This window comes from Bombina bombina, chromosome 2, assembly GCF_027579735.1.
Source record: "Bombina bombina isolate aBomBom1 chromosome 2, aBomBom1.pri, whole genome shotgun sequence".
NCBI lineage: Eukaryota > Metazoa > Chordata > Amphibia > Anura > Bombinatoridae > Bombina > Bombina bombina.
In genome coordinates this window covers 361,995,751-362,013,148 of record NC_069500.1, presented here as the reverse complement: position 1 = coordinate 362,013,148, position 17,398 = coordinate 361,995,751, and the positions used below count along the sequence as shown (strand labels likewise).

Here is a 17,398-nt window from a genome sequence, read left to right as displayed (position 1 = left end):
AGAAGTCTTCCAGAAGTTGTGATAGATTCTCCCAGTTACAGTCTTACAAACCTAAATCAAGGTTTCAATAACAGAATCAGATAAACCCCTTTGTTGTCTAATGTTCAATTTCTATGCCATCAAGTTCAAAGACTTGAGATCCAGATGGAAAAATGGACATTGAGCCAGAAGGTCTGACCACAGGGGAAGAGGCCAAGGAGGGCAGCTGGACATCTGAACCAGATCTACATACTAAATTCTGCGAGGCCATGCTGGTGCAATTAGGATTACTGAGACTTCTCCAGGTTTATCTTGGAAATTATTCTGGGAAGAAGTACCAGAGGAGGAAACAGATAAGCAACCTGAAATGACCAAGGAACTACTAGAGCATCCACTAATTCTGCCTGAGTATCATTGGACCTTGCCTGAGAATTTTGTTGTTCAAAGAGAAGACATCAGATCTATCTCTGGGAGACCCCAAAGATCCACATCTGATTGAACACATCCTGGTGACGTGGCCACTTACCTGGATGTAGAGATTAATGACTGAGAAAGTCTGCCTTCCAGTTGTTCACCCCCGGGAATATGAATCACAGAGACTAGACAGGAATGTGTCTCTGCCCATGAGAGAATTTCATGTGAAAACATGCAAACGGAATTGCCTCTGAAGCTGCAATCATGAGACCTAGAACTTCCATACAAAGAGCAACCCAGGGAAAAAGACAGAGACTGAAGGTTCAGACAAGCTGTCGCCAATTTTAATCTTCTCTGCTCTGTTAGAGAAAGACTCATGGAGACTGAATCTATTTGAAAACACCAAAAAGTGACTTTTGTTTGATGAACCAAAGAACTTTTTGGAAAATTGATCTTCCAATTATGCTGTTGAAGAAACAACAAGAGTCGGTTGGTGTGAGATTCTGCTAAAGGAAAAGACGGAGTTTGAAACAAGATGTTATCCAGGTATTGAAATACTGCAATACACTGAGACCTGATCAGAGACAAAAGGGCACCCAGAACCTTTGTGAATATTCTTGGAGCTGTAGCCAGACAAATTGTAGAGTTACAAACTAAAAATGCCTATCCAGAAAGGTGAACCTCAGGAACTGGAAATGTTCTCTGTGAAATGAAACATGAAGGTAAGGATCCTTTAAATCTGATGGGGATATAAACTGACCTTGCTGATAAAAAGGCAGAATAGTCCGAATAATTTCCATTTTGAAAGATGGAACCCTTACAAACTTGTTCAGAGCTTTCAGATCCAGAACTGGTCTGAAAGTACCTTCCTTCTTTGGAACAATGAATAGATTTCCTGCAAAGGAATTTGAACAATCACTCCAATAGCTTCTAGTTCTGATACAGACTTTAAAAAAAAAGCTTGAGCTTTTACAGATTCCTTGGAATATTGAATAGAAAAAAACAACTCTGTGAGGCCTTGTTCTGAATCCTATTTGATATCCCTGAGAAACTATATTCAGAACCCAGGGATCTGGAACAGACTGAAACCGAGCCTCCTTAAAGAGACTTTATCTGCCCCTACCAGAATGTCTGGATTGGGGGCCACACCTTCATACAGTCTTGGTAGTAGGGATGGATTTTTTACCCTCCTTTGACTTGTTCCAGGTAGCACTAGGTCACCAGACTGAACCAGACGAGCATTACTTCTGAACAGAGGAGTCAACCTTCTGTTCCTTATTCAGACAAAAGGAACTAAAACGATTAGAAGCTTTAGATTTTTTGAGGGAGAAAAAGCTCCTTTACTTCCATTAACAGTATATGTTATAGAATCTAAATCAGAACCAAAAAACTTATTTCCCTAAAAAAAAAAAAGAGGTAATAATTTGGATTTTGACACCATATCATCAGCAGACCAGGATTGAGCCAAAAGGCTCTCCTGGCAAGAATTGCCAAAGACCTGCTTTTGACATTAATCTTCATAATATTAAATACAGGGTCATAGATGAAAGAATTGGCACTCTTGAGTAAAGATTTGCACTAGCAGAGTCATCAGAATACTGTTCTGAAAGACTAGACAACCAGAAGCCAGATCAGCAATATAAATACCTGGACTGAGCAAATACCCTGCTTGTAATAAAGCCCTTCTAAAGAAATAGTAGAATGTACATTTAGCCAGAGAGGAAATGGCCCCATAAACCTTGGGAACTGTTTCCCACAAATCAATATTAGCAGCAGGTAAAGGATATAACTTTTTAAACCTTGCAAAAGGAGTAAATGCATTACCTGGCTTAGACCATTTCCTAGAAATCATGTCAGAGACAGCATCAGGAAAAGAAAAATCTCAAGAGAAATTAAAAACTGAATATAAACGATTGCAAGGCTTGTTACCAGAAACTTTACAATGCTTAAAGAGACACTGAACCCAATTTTTTTTCTTCCGTGATTTCTTTCGTGATTTCATGATAGAGCATGCAATTTTAATCAACTTTCTAATTTACTCCTTTTATCAATTTTTCTTCATTCTCTTTATTTGAAAAAGAAGGCTTCTAAGCTTTTTTTGGTTCAGAACTGTGGACAGCACTTTTTTATTGGTGGATGAATTTATCCACCAATCGGCAAGAACAACTCAGGTTGTTCACCAAAAATGGGCCGGCATCTTGCATTTCAAATAAAGATACCAAGAGAATGAAGAAAATTTGATAATAGGTGTAAATTATAAAGTTGCTTAAAATTGCATGCTCTATTTGAATCACAAATGAAAAAATTTGGGTTCAGTGTCCCTTTAACCCCTAAAGTTAAAGACCTCCTTTAAAAGAGAACTAATATGTTCAACTTTAAACAAAAAAGAGGAAATTTCAGATTCAATATCAGTTGAAGATTCCTTATCACCTGAGGAAACTTCAGCATCTGAAGACAACAGTATCCCTGAGTATCCATAGAACTTGTATAAGGTAAAATCTGAACTGATCTTTTACACTTGTTTTAAGGTGGGAGAGCAGGCAGTGCCTCAGAAACTGCAGCCTTGATAACATTTTTCACAGTAGGTGAAACAATTTCAGTATTCTCCTGTAATGAACAAACATAATGTGAATTAATACCCAAAGAAACAGCATTAGGTTGGTCTGATTGCATTAACAAATCTAAACATGAGTTACATTAATGAGTAGGAGAAGGCACCTCAGATTTTTTTACAATACGCACACCAATAATGGTAGAAATGTGCTCAAGGGACTCAGTTTCTTGGGTAGATTTAGGGACAAAATCAGACTGCTCTATTATAGCCTAAGACAAAGCAATGCAATAAACACTATAAGCCCCTTAAAAAATCTCTTGAGGAATAGAAATTATCACCCCCTCCTAAGTAACTGTTTAAATTACTCACAGGTACAATGCATGATAAGCTGAAATGCAAAACAAAGCAGGAGATGTTGACTTAACATCGAATGAGCAGATAACTTTCATCAAAGCGAATTAACAAGCACGAAATCCGACGTGCGTAAACCGGTCGATGCACAAAAGAACTAAAGAAAGTCTATAGGGACGCACTAACCCAACGAGCGTTAAGCCGACATGCATAACCACAATGCGTGTAAACTAAGAAGCAGAAGGGCAAAATACAAATTAAGCACGTTAAAAAAGCAGATGCACGCAAAACAGCAAGGGAATAGTGAAAAGGATTCTTTCCCAGGGCCATATATATTTGCAAATATATATATATATATACCAACTAAAAAAGTACCCATAACATAGCTATAGAGTGTCTAAAATGTTTAATAAATTAAACTTATCAATAGACACTCATCCACCAGCAAATAAGCAGCAGACAGCCAAACCAGTACTGAAACATATCAGCAGTGGTTATGGAAAAGGAGAATATTGTAGTTCCATAAAGGGAGGTAAAAGACAAGTCCCTGTGACCAATTATAGATGGTTTATGAAACATTTCCCATAAGATGAAAGAAGAATCACAAACCATACCCCATCCCTCTGACAAGTACTCTGATGGGAAACTGCACAGCTTGAGAAGGACTTGTAAGATAAATAGGCATTGATCACCTTCTTTTGAACACAGCTTCACTGGGTGAAGTGTTATAGTAACATCTTTTTCCTTTGGTCCCTTACTCTTTTACCAAAGGAAAAGTGGGGCTCAGCCCTCAGACTGTTATCCCTCAGACAAATAGCTTCAGCTGCCATCCAATTTCCTAGGGCTGGGCATGCCATGGCATTCAACTAGGCCATAATACACTTTAGAACATTGTAGGACCTTGGTCGGTGTAAATGCATCACCTATTGTGAACTCCTAAAAATCAGCAGAAGAAATCAGAACTCTGTCTTTGAGTTCAGTAATCACCACTCCATGTGACCTACAATCAGTTGCTCCTTCCATGTCACTTCTCTTGGTACCAGCCGATCCATGCCAGAATGCTGACTCATAAATAACTCCATGGGAGTGCAATGTTATCTATATGGCACACATGAATTAGCTGTGAAAAACTGTCAAAATACATGGCGATAAGAAGCAGCCTTCAAGCGCTCAGAACATAGCATATGGGCATACCTAGGTTTAGCTTTCAACAAAGAATCCCTAGCGAACAAAGCTAATTTGATAATATAAGTAGGTTGTTTAAAATTGCATGCCCTATTTGAATCATAAAAGTTAAATTTTTACTAGACTGCCCCCAAAATGGATTGGAAGGAAGCTGAAGCCTCAGTGTAAGCACCGGAGCATTTAGGCTGACAGCGACCTGACAATATTAGTATTGAGTATGAGATTACATAAAGTTTGAAAGCTGGTTCAGCTCAAAACATTGAGACCCATCATCAAACCTTTAAGAATGTTAAATTATACATAGTATGATTCATTATAATGTACTTTCATTATTTATTTTACCTGTTTTTCCAGAAATGTAACTTTGAAAACTGAGAGACTAGGATAGATCCTGCAGGATTCTAAACTCTGACACTAAACATTCTACATAATAATTAAATTGACCATACAGGAGAACATTTATATTAGTACCTAACTGGACACAGCTAGAGAGATAAGATAAAAAATATTAAACAAGCTATGTTCCTGGATGTATTTTATGCACGCTTCATTTACAAAACGGTGCTTCTTTGCTCACATATACAACACATAAATAAACAATAGTTATCCACTGCTGCACTAAACTGCTCTAAAAAACATAATTTATGTAAGAACTAGCCTGATAAATTAATTTCTTTCATATTGGCAAGAGTCCATGAGCTAGTGACGTATGGGATATACAATCCTACCAGGAGGGGCAAAGTTCCCCAAACCTCAAAATGCCTATAAATATACCCCTCACCACACCCACAATTCAGTTTTAACGAATAGCCAAGTAATTAAATAATTGTGCTTTATACAAAAAAATCATAACCACCATAAAAAGGGTGGGCCTCATGGACTCTTGCCGATATGAAAGAAATTAATTTATCAGGCAAGTTCTTACATAAATTATGTTTTCTTTCAGGTAATTGGCAAGAGTCCATGAGCTAGTGACATATGGGATAGCAATACCCAAGATGTGGAACTCCACGCAAGAGTCACTAGAGAGGGAGGGATAAAATAAAACAGCCATTTTTCGCTGAACAAAAAAATCCACAACCCAAAATATAAGTTTATTCTCATAAACGAAAAGAAAAACTTAAAACATAAGCAGAAGAATCAAACTGAAACAGCTGCCCGAAGAACTTTTCTACCAAAAACTGCTTCCGAAGAAACAAATACATCAAAACGGTAGAATTTAGAAAATGTATGCAAAGAAGACCAAGTTGCTGCTTTGCAAATCTGATCAACTGAAGCTTCATTCTTAAAAGCCCATGAAGTGGAGACTGATCTAGTAGAATGAGCTGTAATTCTCTGAGGCGGGGCTTGACCCGACTCCAAATAAGCTTGATGAATAAAAAGCTTTAACCACGAAGCCAAGGAAACAGCAGAAGCCTTCTGACCTTTCCTAGAACTAGAAAAGATAACAAATAGACTAGAAGTCTTCCTGAAATCTTTAGTAGCTTCAACATAATATTTCAAAGCTCTCACCACATCCAAAGAATGTAAGGATCTCTCCAAAGAATTCTTAGGATTAGGACACAAGGAAGGGAAAAAAATGTCTCTATTAATGTTTGTTAGAATTCACAACCTTAGGTAAGAATTTAAATGAAGTCCGCAAAACCGCCTTATCCTGATGAAAAATCAGAAAAGGAGATTCACAAGAAAGAGCAGATAATTCAGAAACTCTTCTAGCAGAAGAGATGGCCAAAAGGAACAACACTTTCCAAGAAAGTAGTTAAATGTCCAAAGAATGTATAGGCTCAAAAGGAGGAGCATGTAAAACATTCAAAACCAAATTAAGACTCCAAGGAGGAGAGATTGATTTAATAACAGGCTTGATACAAATCAAAACCTATACAAAACAGTGAATATCAGGAAGTTAGCAATCTCTCTGTGAAATAAAACAGAAAGAGCAGAGATTTGTCCATTCAAGGAACTTGCAGACAAACCCTTATCCAAACCACCCTGAAGAAACTGTAAAATTCTAGGAAATCTGAAAGAATGCCAAGAGAATTTATGAGAACACCATGAAATTTAAATCTTCCAAACTCGAGAGTAAATCTTTCTAGAAACAGATTTACGAGCCTGTAACATAGTATTAATCACTGAGTCAGAAAAACCTCTATGACTAAGCACTAGGCGTTCAATTTCCATACCTTCAAATTTAATGATTTGAGATCCTGATGGAAAAACGGACCTTGAGACAGAAGGTCTGGCCTTAATGGAAGTGACCAAGGTTGGCAACTGGACATCCGAACAAGATCTGCATACCAAAGCCTGTGAGGCCATGCTGGAGCCACCAGCAACACAAACGATTGCTCCATGATAATTTTGGAGATCACTCTTGGAAGAAGAACTAAAGGTGGGAAAATATATGCAGGTTGATAACACCAAGGAAGTGTCAACGCATCCACTGCTTTCGCCTGAGGATCCCTGGACCTGGACAGGTACCTGGGAAGTTTCTTGTTTAGATGAGAAGCCATCAGATCTATTTCTGGAAGACCCTACATCTGAACAACCTGAGAAAACACATCTGGATGGAGGGACCACTCCCCCGGATGTAAAGTCTGAGATAATCTGCCTCCCAATTGTCTATACCTGGGATATGAACCGCAGAAATTAGACAGGAGCTGGATTCCGCCCAAGCAAGTATCCAAGATACTTCTTTCATAGCTTGGGGACTGTGAGTCCCACCCTTATGATTGACATAAGCCACAGTTGTGATATTGTCTGTCTGAAAACAAATGAACGGTTCTCTCTTCAACAGAGGCCAAATCTGAAGAGCCCTGAAAATCGCACGGAGTTCCAAAATATTGACTGATAATCTCGCCTCTTGAGATTTCCAAACCCCTTGTGCTGTCAGAGATCCCCAAACAGCTCCCCAACCTGAAAGACTCAGATCTGTTGTGATCACAGTCCAGGTTGGACAAACAAAAGAGGCCCCTTGAACTATACGATGGTGATCTAACCACCAAGTCAGAGATAGTCGAACATTGGGATTTAAGGATATTAATTGCGATATCCTTGTATAATCCCTGCACTATTGGTTCAGCATACAAAGCTGGAGAGGTCTCATATGAAAACGAGCAAAGGGGATCGCGTCCGATTCTGCAGTCATGACACCTAAAACTTCCATGCACATAGCTATTGAAGGGAATGACTGAGACTGAAGGTTCCGACAGGCTGCAACCAATTTTAAACGTCTCTTGTCTGTTAGAGACAGAGTCATGGACACTGAATCTATCTGGAAACCTAAAAAGGTGACCCTTGTCTGAAGAATCAAAGAACTTTTTGGTAAATTGATCCTCCAACCATGTTTTCGAAGAAACAACACTAGTTGATTTGTGTGAGATTCTGCAGAACGTAAAGACTGAGCTAGTGCCAAGATATCGTCCAAATAAGGAAACACTGTAATACCCCGCTGTCTGGTTATAGAGAGTAGAGCACCGAGAACCTTTGAAAAGAATCTTGGAGCTGTCGCTAGGCCAAAAGGAAGAGCGACAAATTGGTAATGCATGTCTAGAAAAGAGAATCTCAGAAACTGATAATGATCTGGATGAATCGGAATATGAAGATATGCATCCTGCAAGTCTTTTGTGGACATATAATCTCCTTGCTGAACAAAAGGCAGAATAGTCTTTATAGTCACCATTTTGAAAGATGGTACTCTTACATAACGATTCAAAATTGTCAGATCCAGAACTGATCTGAATGAATTTTCTTTCTTTGAGACAATGAATAGATTTGAATAAAACCCCAGACCCTGTTCCTGAAACGGAACTGGCATGATTACCCCTGAAGACTCCAGGTCTGAAACACACTTCAGGAAAGCCTGAGCCTTTACTGGATTTGCTGGGATGCGTGAAAGAAAATATCTTCTCACAGGAGGTCTTACTCTGAATCATATTCTGTACCCCTGAGAGACAATACTCAGAATCCATTGATTTTGGACAGAATTTATCCAAACATCCTTGAAAATTCTTAATCTGCCCCTACCAGCTGAGCTGGAATGAGGGCCATACCTTCATGCGGACTTTAGGGCTGGCTTTGGTATCTTAAATGGCTTGGATTTATTCCAATTTGAAGGTTTCCAATTGGAAACAGATTCCTTGGGGGAAGGATTGGATATCTGTTCCTTATTTTGTCGAAAGGAACGAAAACGGTTAGAAGCTTTAGATTTACCCTTAGGTCGTTTATCCTGAGGCAAAAAAACTCCCATCCCCCCAGTGACAGTTGAAATAATCGAATCCAACTGAAAACCAAATAACTTATTACCTTGGAAAGAACGAGATAGCAATCTGGACTTAGAAATCATGTCAGCATTCCAAGATTTAAGCCACAAAGCTCTTCTAGCTAAAATAGCTAAAGATATCAAAAATGGAATCACAAATAAAATGATTAGCATGTTGAAGCAAGCGAACAATGCTAGACAAATCAGAATCCAATTCTTGTTGCTCTAAATTCTCCAACCAAAAAGTTGATGCAGCTGCAACATCAGCCAAAGAAATTGCAGGCCTGAGAAGATGACCTGAATATAAATAGGCTTAGATAAGATTCAAGTTTCCTATCTAAAGGATCTTTAAAAGAAGTACTGTCTTCCATGGGAAAAGTAGTACGTTTAGCAAGAGTAGAGATAGCCCCATCAACTTGGGGATTTTTCCCCAAAACTCCAATGAACATGCTGGCAAAGGATACAATTTTTTTAAACCTTGAAGAAGGAATAAAAGTAGTACCAGGCCTATTCCATTCCTTAGAAATCATATCAGAAATAGCATCAGGAACTGGAAAAAACTCTGGAGTAACCACAGGAGGTTTATAAACAGAATTTAAACGTTTACTAGTTTTAATATACAGAGAACTAGTTTCCTCAATATCCAAATGTAATCAACACTTCTTTTAACAAAGAACGAATAAACTCCAATTTAAATAAATAAGTAGATTTGTCAGTGTCAATATCTGAGGAAGGATCTTCTGAATCAGATAGATCCTCATCAGAGGAGGATAATTTAGTATGTTGTCGGTCATTTGAAATTTCATCAATTTTATGAGAAGTTTTAAAAGACCTTTTACGTTTATTAGAAGGCGGGATGGCAGACAAAGCCTTCTGAATAGAATCAGCAATAAATTCTTTTAAATTCACAGGTATATCTTGTACATTAGATGTTGAAGGAACAGCAACAGGCAATGTACTATTACTGATTGACACATTATCTGCATGTAAAAGTTTATCATGACAACTATTAAAAACCACAGCTGGAGATATAAACTCCACAAGTTTACAACAAATGCACTTAGCTTTGGTAGAACTGTTATCAGGCAGCAGAGTTCCAACAGAGATGTCTGAGACAGGATCAGAACTCTGTGTCAACTAAGACGCCGGAAATTACAAATTTGCATCATCGGAAGTACATTCGCGCAAAAAATTCTCATGCCAAGAATGACGCAATAAACTTTGGCATGTTGCGCCTCGCGGGTCTAATTTTGCGGTCAATTTGAAAGCAGTCAATTTGAAAAAAGACTAAACCCCAGGTAAGAAAAATATTTCCTAAATATGTTTTTCCTCAAATATGAAACTGACAGTCTGCAAAAGGAAATACATAAACCTGACTTATGGCAAATATAAGTACAATACATATATTTAGAATTTTATATTAATGCATAAAGTGCCAAACCATAGCTGAGAGTGTCTTAAGTAATAAAAACATACTTGCCAAAAGACACCCATCCACATATAGTCAAACCAGTACTGAAACGGTTATCAGTAGAGGTAATGGAATATGAGAGTGTATCGTCGATCTGAAAAGGGAGGTAGGAGATGAATCTCTACGACCGATAACAGAGAACCTATAAAAATAGATCTCCCGTGAGGAAAACCATTGCATTCAATAGGTGATACTCCCTTCACATCCCTCTGACATTCACTGTACTCTGAGAGGAACCGGACTTCAAAATGCTGAGAAGCGCATATCAACGTAGATATCTTAGCACAAACTTACTTCACCACCTCCATAGGAGGCAAAGTTTGTAAAACTGAATTGTGGGTGTGGTGAGGGGTGTATTTATAGGCATTTTGAGGTTTGTATATCCCATACGTCACTAGCTCATGGACTCTTGCTAATTACATGAACGAAATTAGCCTGAGCTACCCCATTGTAGAAATAAGAATAAATGTCATAAAAAGTAATAATACATCATATTGTACCTGGCGCAGGTTCTGTAGCTCTATATCTGTGCGATCTTGTTTCGACTTTGCAAGCTGAAGTAACTGATCTTTCCTTCTTTCCCTTTCCGCTAAGCAACACAAGAAAGCAAAATCAAATAAACAAAGCTGTTGAAGCTACAAATACCATGTTTTCAAAAAGCGTTTTACAGATTATTTACATACTTAAGCAAAGCCTAATCATCTACTCAGGAAAAAATATCCTCAAAATAACTAAACAAAAAACTTTAAAAACTAAACAAAAAAACAACTGAATTTGCTTATCCTGTCAGCTGTGCAAGATCAAACATACAAAAAAGCAGAGGTATTAAAATATGTAAATTAAAAAGTGGTGTCAGTTGACTTTTTTCATTGGTAGCATTAACCCCTTTCGCTACTGAGAAAAAAAAACTGGAGAATTTTTAGCATTTTTGTTATCACTCCATTTAAAGAGAAATAGAGCCTTTTTTATTTACCTATCAAAACTATATATTATATTTTTTACTTTTTCACAAACTTTGGGTTTCTTACTGAAATTATTTACATGCGACTTGTGCAGTCATAACACAAATGAATGTAAAAGCTTATCTGGGATCATTTTTGTTCATATATAGCAGAAAACATAATTTATGTAAGAACTTACCTGATAAATTCATTTCTTTCATATTAGCAAGAGTCCATGAGCTAGTGACGTATGGGATATACATTCCTACCAGGAGGGGCAAAGTTTCCCAAACCTTAAAATGCCTATAAATACACCCCTCACCACACCCACAAATCAGTTTAACGAATAGCCAAGAAGTGGGGTGATAAGAAAAAAGTGCGAAAGCATAAAAAATAAGGAATTGGAATAATTGTGCTTTATACAAAAAAATCATAACCACCACAAAAAAGGGTGGGCCTCAAGGACTCTTGCTAATATGAAAGAAATGAATTTATAAGGTAAGTTCTTACATAAATTATGTTTTCTTTCATGTAATTAGCAAGAGTCCATGAGCTAGTGACGTATGGGATAATGACTACCCAAGATGTGGATCTTTCCACGCAAGAGTCACTAGAGAGGGAGGGAAAAAATAAAGACAGCCAATTCCTGCTGAAAATAATCCACACCCAAAATAAAGTTTAATGAAAACATAAGCAGAAGATTCAAACTGAAACCACTGCCTGAAGTACTTTTCTACCAAAAACTGCTTCAAAAGAAGAAAACACATCAAAAATGGTAGAATTTAGTAAAAGTATGCAAAGAGGACCAAGTTGCTGCTTTGCAAATCTGATCAACCGAAGCTTCATTCCTAAACGCCCAGGAAGTAGAAACTGACCTAGTAGAATGAGCTGTAATCCTTTGAGGCGGAGTTTTACCCGACTCGACATAGACATGATGAAATAAAGATTTCAACCAAGATGCCAAAGAAATGGCAGAAGCTTTCTGGCCTTTTCTAGAACCGGAAAAGATGACAAATAGACTAGAAGTCTTTCGGAAAGACTTAGTAGTTTCAACATAATAATACAAAGCTCTAACAGCATCCAAAGAATGCAATGATTTCTCCTTAGAATTCATAGGATTAGGACATAATGAAGGAACCACAATTTCTCTACTAATGTTGTTAGAATTCACAACCTTAGGTAAAAAATTCAAAAGAAGTTTGCAGCACCGCCTTATCCTGATGAAAAATCAGAAATGGAGACTCACAAGAAAGAGCAGATAATTCAGAGACTCTTCTGGCAGAAGAGATGGCCAAAAGAAACAAAACTTTCCAAGAAAGTAATTTAATGACCAAAGAATACATGGGTTCAAAAGGAGGAGCTTGAAGAGCCCCCAGAACCAAATTCAAACTCCAAGGAGGAGAAATTGACTTAATGACAGGTTTTATACGAACCAAAGCTTGTACAAAACAATGAATATCAGGAAGATTAGCAATCTTTCTGTGAAAAAGAACAGAAAGAGCAGAGATTTGTCCATGCAAGGAACCTGCGGACAAACCTTTATCTAAACCATCCTGAAGAAACTGTAAAATTCTCGGTATTCAAAAAGAATGCCAAGAAAAATGATGAGAAAGACACTAAGAAATATAAGTCTTCCAGACTCTATAATATATCTCTCTAGATACAGATTTACGAGCCTGTCACATAGTATCAATCACAGAGTCAGAGAAACCTCTTTGACCAAGAATCAAGCGTTCAAACTCCATACCTTAAATTAAGGATTTGAGATCCTGATGGAAAAAAGGACCTTGCGACAGAAAGTCTGGTCTTAACGGAAGAGTCCACAGCTGGCAAGAGGCCATCCGGACAAGATCCGCATACCAAAACCAGTGAGGCCATGCTGGAGCTACCAGCAGGACAAGCGAGCATTCCTTAGAATCTTGGAGAATACTCTTGGAAGAAGAACTAGAGGCGGAAAGATATAGGCAGGATGATACTTCCAAGGAAGTGATAATGCATCCACTGCCTCCGCCCGAGGATCCCGGGATCTGGACAGATACCAGAGAAGTTTCTTGTTTAGATGAGAAGCCATCAGATCTAATTCTGGGAGTTCCCACATTTGAACAATCTGAAGAAATACCTCTGGGTGAAGAGACCATTCGCCCGGATGCAACGTTTGGCGACTGAGATAATCCGCTTCCCAATTGTCTATACCTGGGATATGAACCGCAGAGATTAGACAGGAGCTGGATTCCGCCCAAACCAAAATTCGAGATACTTCTTTCATAGCCAGAGGACTGTGAGTCCCTCCTTGATGATTGATGTATGCCACAGTTGTGACATTGTTTGTCTGAAAACAAATGAACGACTCTCTCTTCAGAAGAGGCAAAGACTGAAGAGCTTTGAAAATTGCACGGAGTTCCAAAATATTGATCGGTAATCTCACCTCCTGAGATTCCCAAACCCCTTGTGCCGTCAGAGACCCCCACACAGCTCCCCAACCTGTAAGACTTGCATCTGTTGAAATTACAGTCCAGGTCGGAAGAACAAAAGAAGCCCCCTGAACTAAACGATGGTGATCTGTCCACCACGTCAGAGAGTGTCGTACAATCGGTTTTAAAGATATTAATTGAGATATCTTTGTGTAATCCCTGCACCATTGGTTCAGCATACAGAGCTGAAGAGGTCGCATGTGAAAATGAGCAAAGGAGATCGCGTCCGATGCAGCAGTCATAAGACCTAAAATTTCCATGCATAAGGCTACCAAAGGGAATGATTGTGACTGAAGGTTTTGACAAGCTGATATCAATGTTAGACTTCTCTTGTCTGACAAAGACAGAGTCATAGACACTGAATCTACTTGGAAACCTAAAAAGGTTACCCTTGTCTGAGGAATCAATGAACTTTTTGGTAAATTGATCCTCCAACCATGATCTTGAAGAAACAACACAAGTCAATTCGTATGAGATTCTGTTAAATGTGAAGACTGAGCAAGTACCAAGATATCGTCCAAATAAGGAAATACCAATACCCTGTTCTCTGAATACAGACAGAAGGGCACCGAGAACCTTTGTAAAAATTCTTGGAGCTGATGCTAAGCCAAACGGTAGAGCCACAAAACTGGTAATGCTTGTCTAAAAAAGAGAATCTCAGAAACTAAAAGTGATCTGGATGAATCGGAATGTGCAGATATGCATCCTGTAAATCTATTGTAGACATATAATGCCCTTGCTGAACAAAAGGCAGGATAGTCCTTACAGCTACCATCTTGAATGTTGGTATCCTTACATAACGATTCAATATTGATAGATCCGGAACTGGTCTGAAGGAATTGACCTTCTTTGGTACAATGAAGAGATAGAATAAAACCCCAGCCCCTGTTCCAGAACTGGAACTGGCATAATTACTCCAGCCAACTCTAGATCTGAAACACATTTCAGAAATGCTTGAGCCTTTGCTGGGTTTACTGGGACACGGGAAAGAAAAAAATCTCTTTACAGGAGGCCTTAACTTGAAGCCAATTCTGTACCCTTCTGAAACAATGTTCTGAAACCAGAGATTGTGAACGGAATTGATCCAAATTTCTTGAAAATAACGTAAACTGCCCCATACCAGCTGAGCTGGAATGAGGGCCGCACCTTCATGGGGACTTAGGAGCTGGCTTTGGGTTTCTATAAGGCTTGGATATATTCCAAAGTGAAGAAGGTTTCCAAACTGATACCGCTCCTGAGGATGAAGGATCAGGCTTTTGTTCCTTGTTGTGATGAAAAGGAACGAAAAACAATTATTAGACCTAAATTTACCTCAGATTTTTTATCCTGTGGTAAAAAAGTTCCCTTCCTTCCAGTAACAGTTGAGATAAAAGAATCCAACTGAGAACCGAATAATTTATTACCCTGGAAAGAAAGGGATAGCAAAGTTGACTTAGAAGACATATCAGCATTCCAAGTTTTAAGCCATAAAGCTCTTCTAGCTAAAATAGTTAGAGACATATACCTGAAATCAATTCTAATGATATCAAAGATGGCATCACAAATAAAATAATTAGCATGTTATAGAATAATAATGCTATGAGAATTATGATCTGTTACTTGTTGCGCTAAAGCTTCTAACCAAAAAGTTGAAGCTGCAGCAACATCCGCTAAAAATATAGCAGGAGTAGAGACAGCCCCATTAACCTTAGGGATTTTGTCCCAAACTCTAATCTGTCAGATGGCACAGGATATAATTGCTTAAAACGTTTTAAAAGGAGTAAATGAATTACCCAAATTATTCCATTCCCTGGAAATTACTTCAGAAATAGCATCAGGGACAGGAAACACTTCTGGAATAACTACAAGAGATTTAAAAACCTTATTTAAACGTTTAGTTTTAGTATCAAGAGGACCAGAATCCTCTATTTCTAATGCAATTAATACTTCTTTAAATAAAGAACGAATAAATTCCATCTTGAACAAATACAAAGATTTATCAGCATCAACCTCTGAGACAGAAACCTCTGAACCAGAAGAACCATTGTCAGTATCAGAATGATGATGTTCATTTAAAAATTAATCTGAAAAAAGAGAAGTTTTAAAAGACTTTTATGTATACTAGAAGGAGAAATAACAGACATAGCCTTCTTAATGGATTTAGAAACAAAATCTCTTATGTTATCAGGAACACTCTGAGTATTAGATGTTGACGGAACAGCAACAGGTAATGTAACAGTACTAAAGGAAATTGTATCTGTATTAAATGTTATGACAAACTTGTTAATGCAAACAACAGCTGAAGGAACAGATACCAAGCTTTGGTAGCTCCAGCACCGGGCAGCGATTTTCCTGAAGTATCTTCTGACTCAGTTGCAACGTGGAACATCTTGCGATATGTAATAGAAAAAACAACATATAAAGCAAAATTGATCAAATTCCTTAAATGACAGTTTCAGGAATGGGAAAAAAATGCCAGTGAACAAGCTTCTAGCAACCAGAAGCAATAAATAATGAGACTTAAATAATGTGGAGACAAAAGTGACGCCCATATTTTTTTAGCGCCAAATAAGACGCCCACATTATTTGGTGCCTAAATGCTTTTGGCGCTAAAAATGACGCCACATCCGGAACGCCGACACTTTTGACGCAAAAGAACGTCAAAAATGACACAACTTCCGGCGACACGTATGACGCCGGAAAAAGAAAAAAATTTTGCGCCAAAAAAGTCCGAGCCAAGAATGACGCAATAAAAACAGAATTTATGTTTACCTGATAAATTTCTTTCTCCAACGGTGTGTCCGGTCCACGGCGTCATCCTTACTTGTGGGATATTCTCTTCCCCAACAGGAAATGGCAAAGAGCCCAGCAAAGCTGGTCACATGATCCCTCCTAGGCTCCGCCTACCCCAGTCATTCGACCGACGTTAAGGAGGAATATTTGCATAGGAGAAACCATATGGTACCGTGGTGACTGTAGTTAAAGAAAATAAAATATCAGACCTGATTAAAAAAACCAGGGCGGGCCGTGGACCGGACACACCGTTGGAGAAAGAAATTTATCAGGTAAACATAAATTCTGTTTTCTCCAACATAGGTGTGTCCGGTCCACGGCGTCATCCTTACTTGTGGGAACCAATACCAAAGCTTTAGGACACGGATGAAGGGAGGGAGCAAATCAGGTCACCTAAATGGAAGGCACCACGGCTTGCAAAACCTTTCTCCCAAAAATAGCCTCAGAAGAAGCAAAAGTATCAAACTTGTAAAATTTGGTAAAAGTGTGCAGTGAAGACCAAGTCGCTGCCCTACATATCTGATCAACAGAAGCCTCGTTCTTGAAGGCCCATGTGGAAGCCACAGCCCTAGTGGAATGAGCTGTGATTCTTTCGGGAGGCTGCCGTCCGGCAGTCTCGTAAGCCAATCTGATGATGCTTTTAATCCAAAAAGAGAGAGAGGTAGAAGTTGCTTTTTGACCTCTCCTTTTACCTGAATAAACAACAAACAAGGAAGATGTTTGTCTAAAATCCTTTGTAGCATCTAAATAGAATTTTAGAGCGCGAACAACATCCAAATTGTGCAACAAACGTTCCTTCTTTGAAACTGGTTTTGGACACAGAGAAGGTACGATAATCTCCTGGTTAATGTTTTTGTTAGAAACAACTTTTGGAAGAAAACCAGGTTTAGTACGTAAAACCACCTTATCTGCATGGAACACCAGATAAGGAGGAGAACACTGCAGAGCAGATAATTCTGAGACTCTTCTAGCAGAAGAAATCGCAACTAAAAACAAAACTTTCCA

The 17,398-nt window shown here is 38.4% G+C and overlaps 1 protein-coding gene across 1 annotated transcript in view; it reads right to left on the bottom strand.

The window, feature by feature from the left end:
• The window catches only part of CCDC62 (coiled-coil domain containing 62), a gene marked incomplete at its 5' end in the record, with an annotated part of 328,381 nt that overhangs the window by 196,209 nt on the left and 114,774 nt on the right, over positions 1 to 17,398 (bottom strand). The window contains one exon of the mRNA XM_053699771.1: positions 10,710 to 10,798. Within this exon, the coding sequence (XP_053555746.1) occupies positions 10,710 to 10,798 (89 nt within the window). The remainder of the gene's footprint in view (positions 1 to 10,709; positions 10,799 to 17,398) is intronic.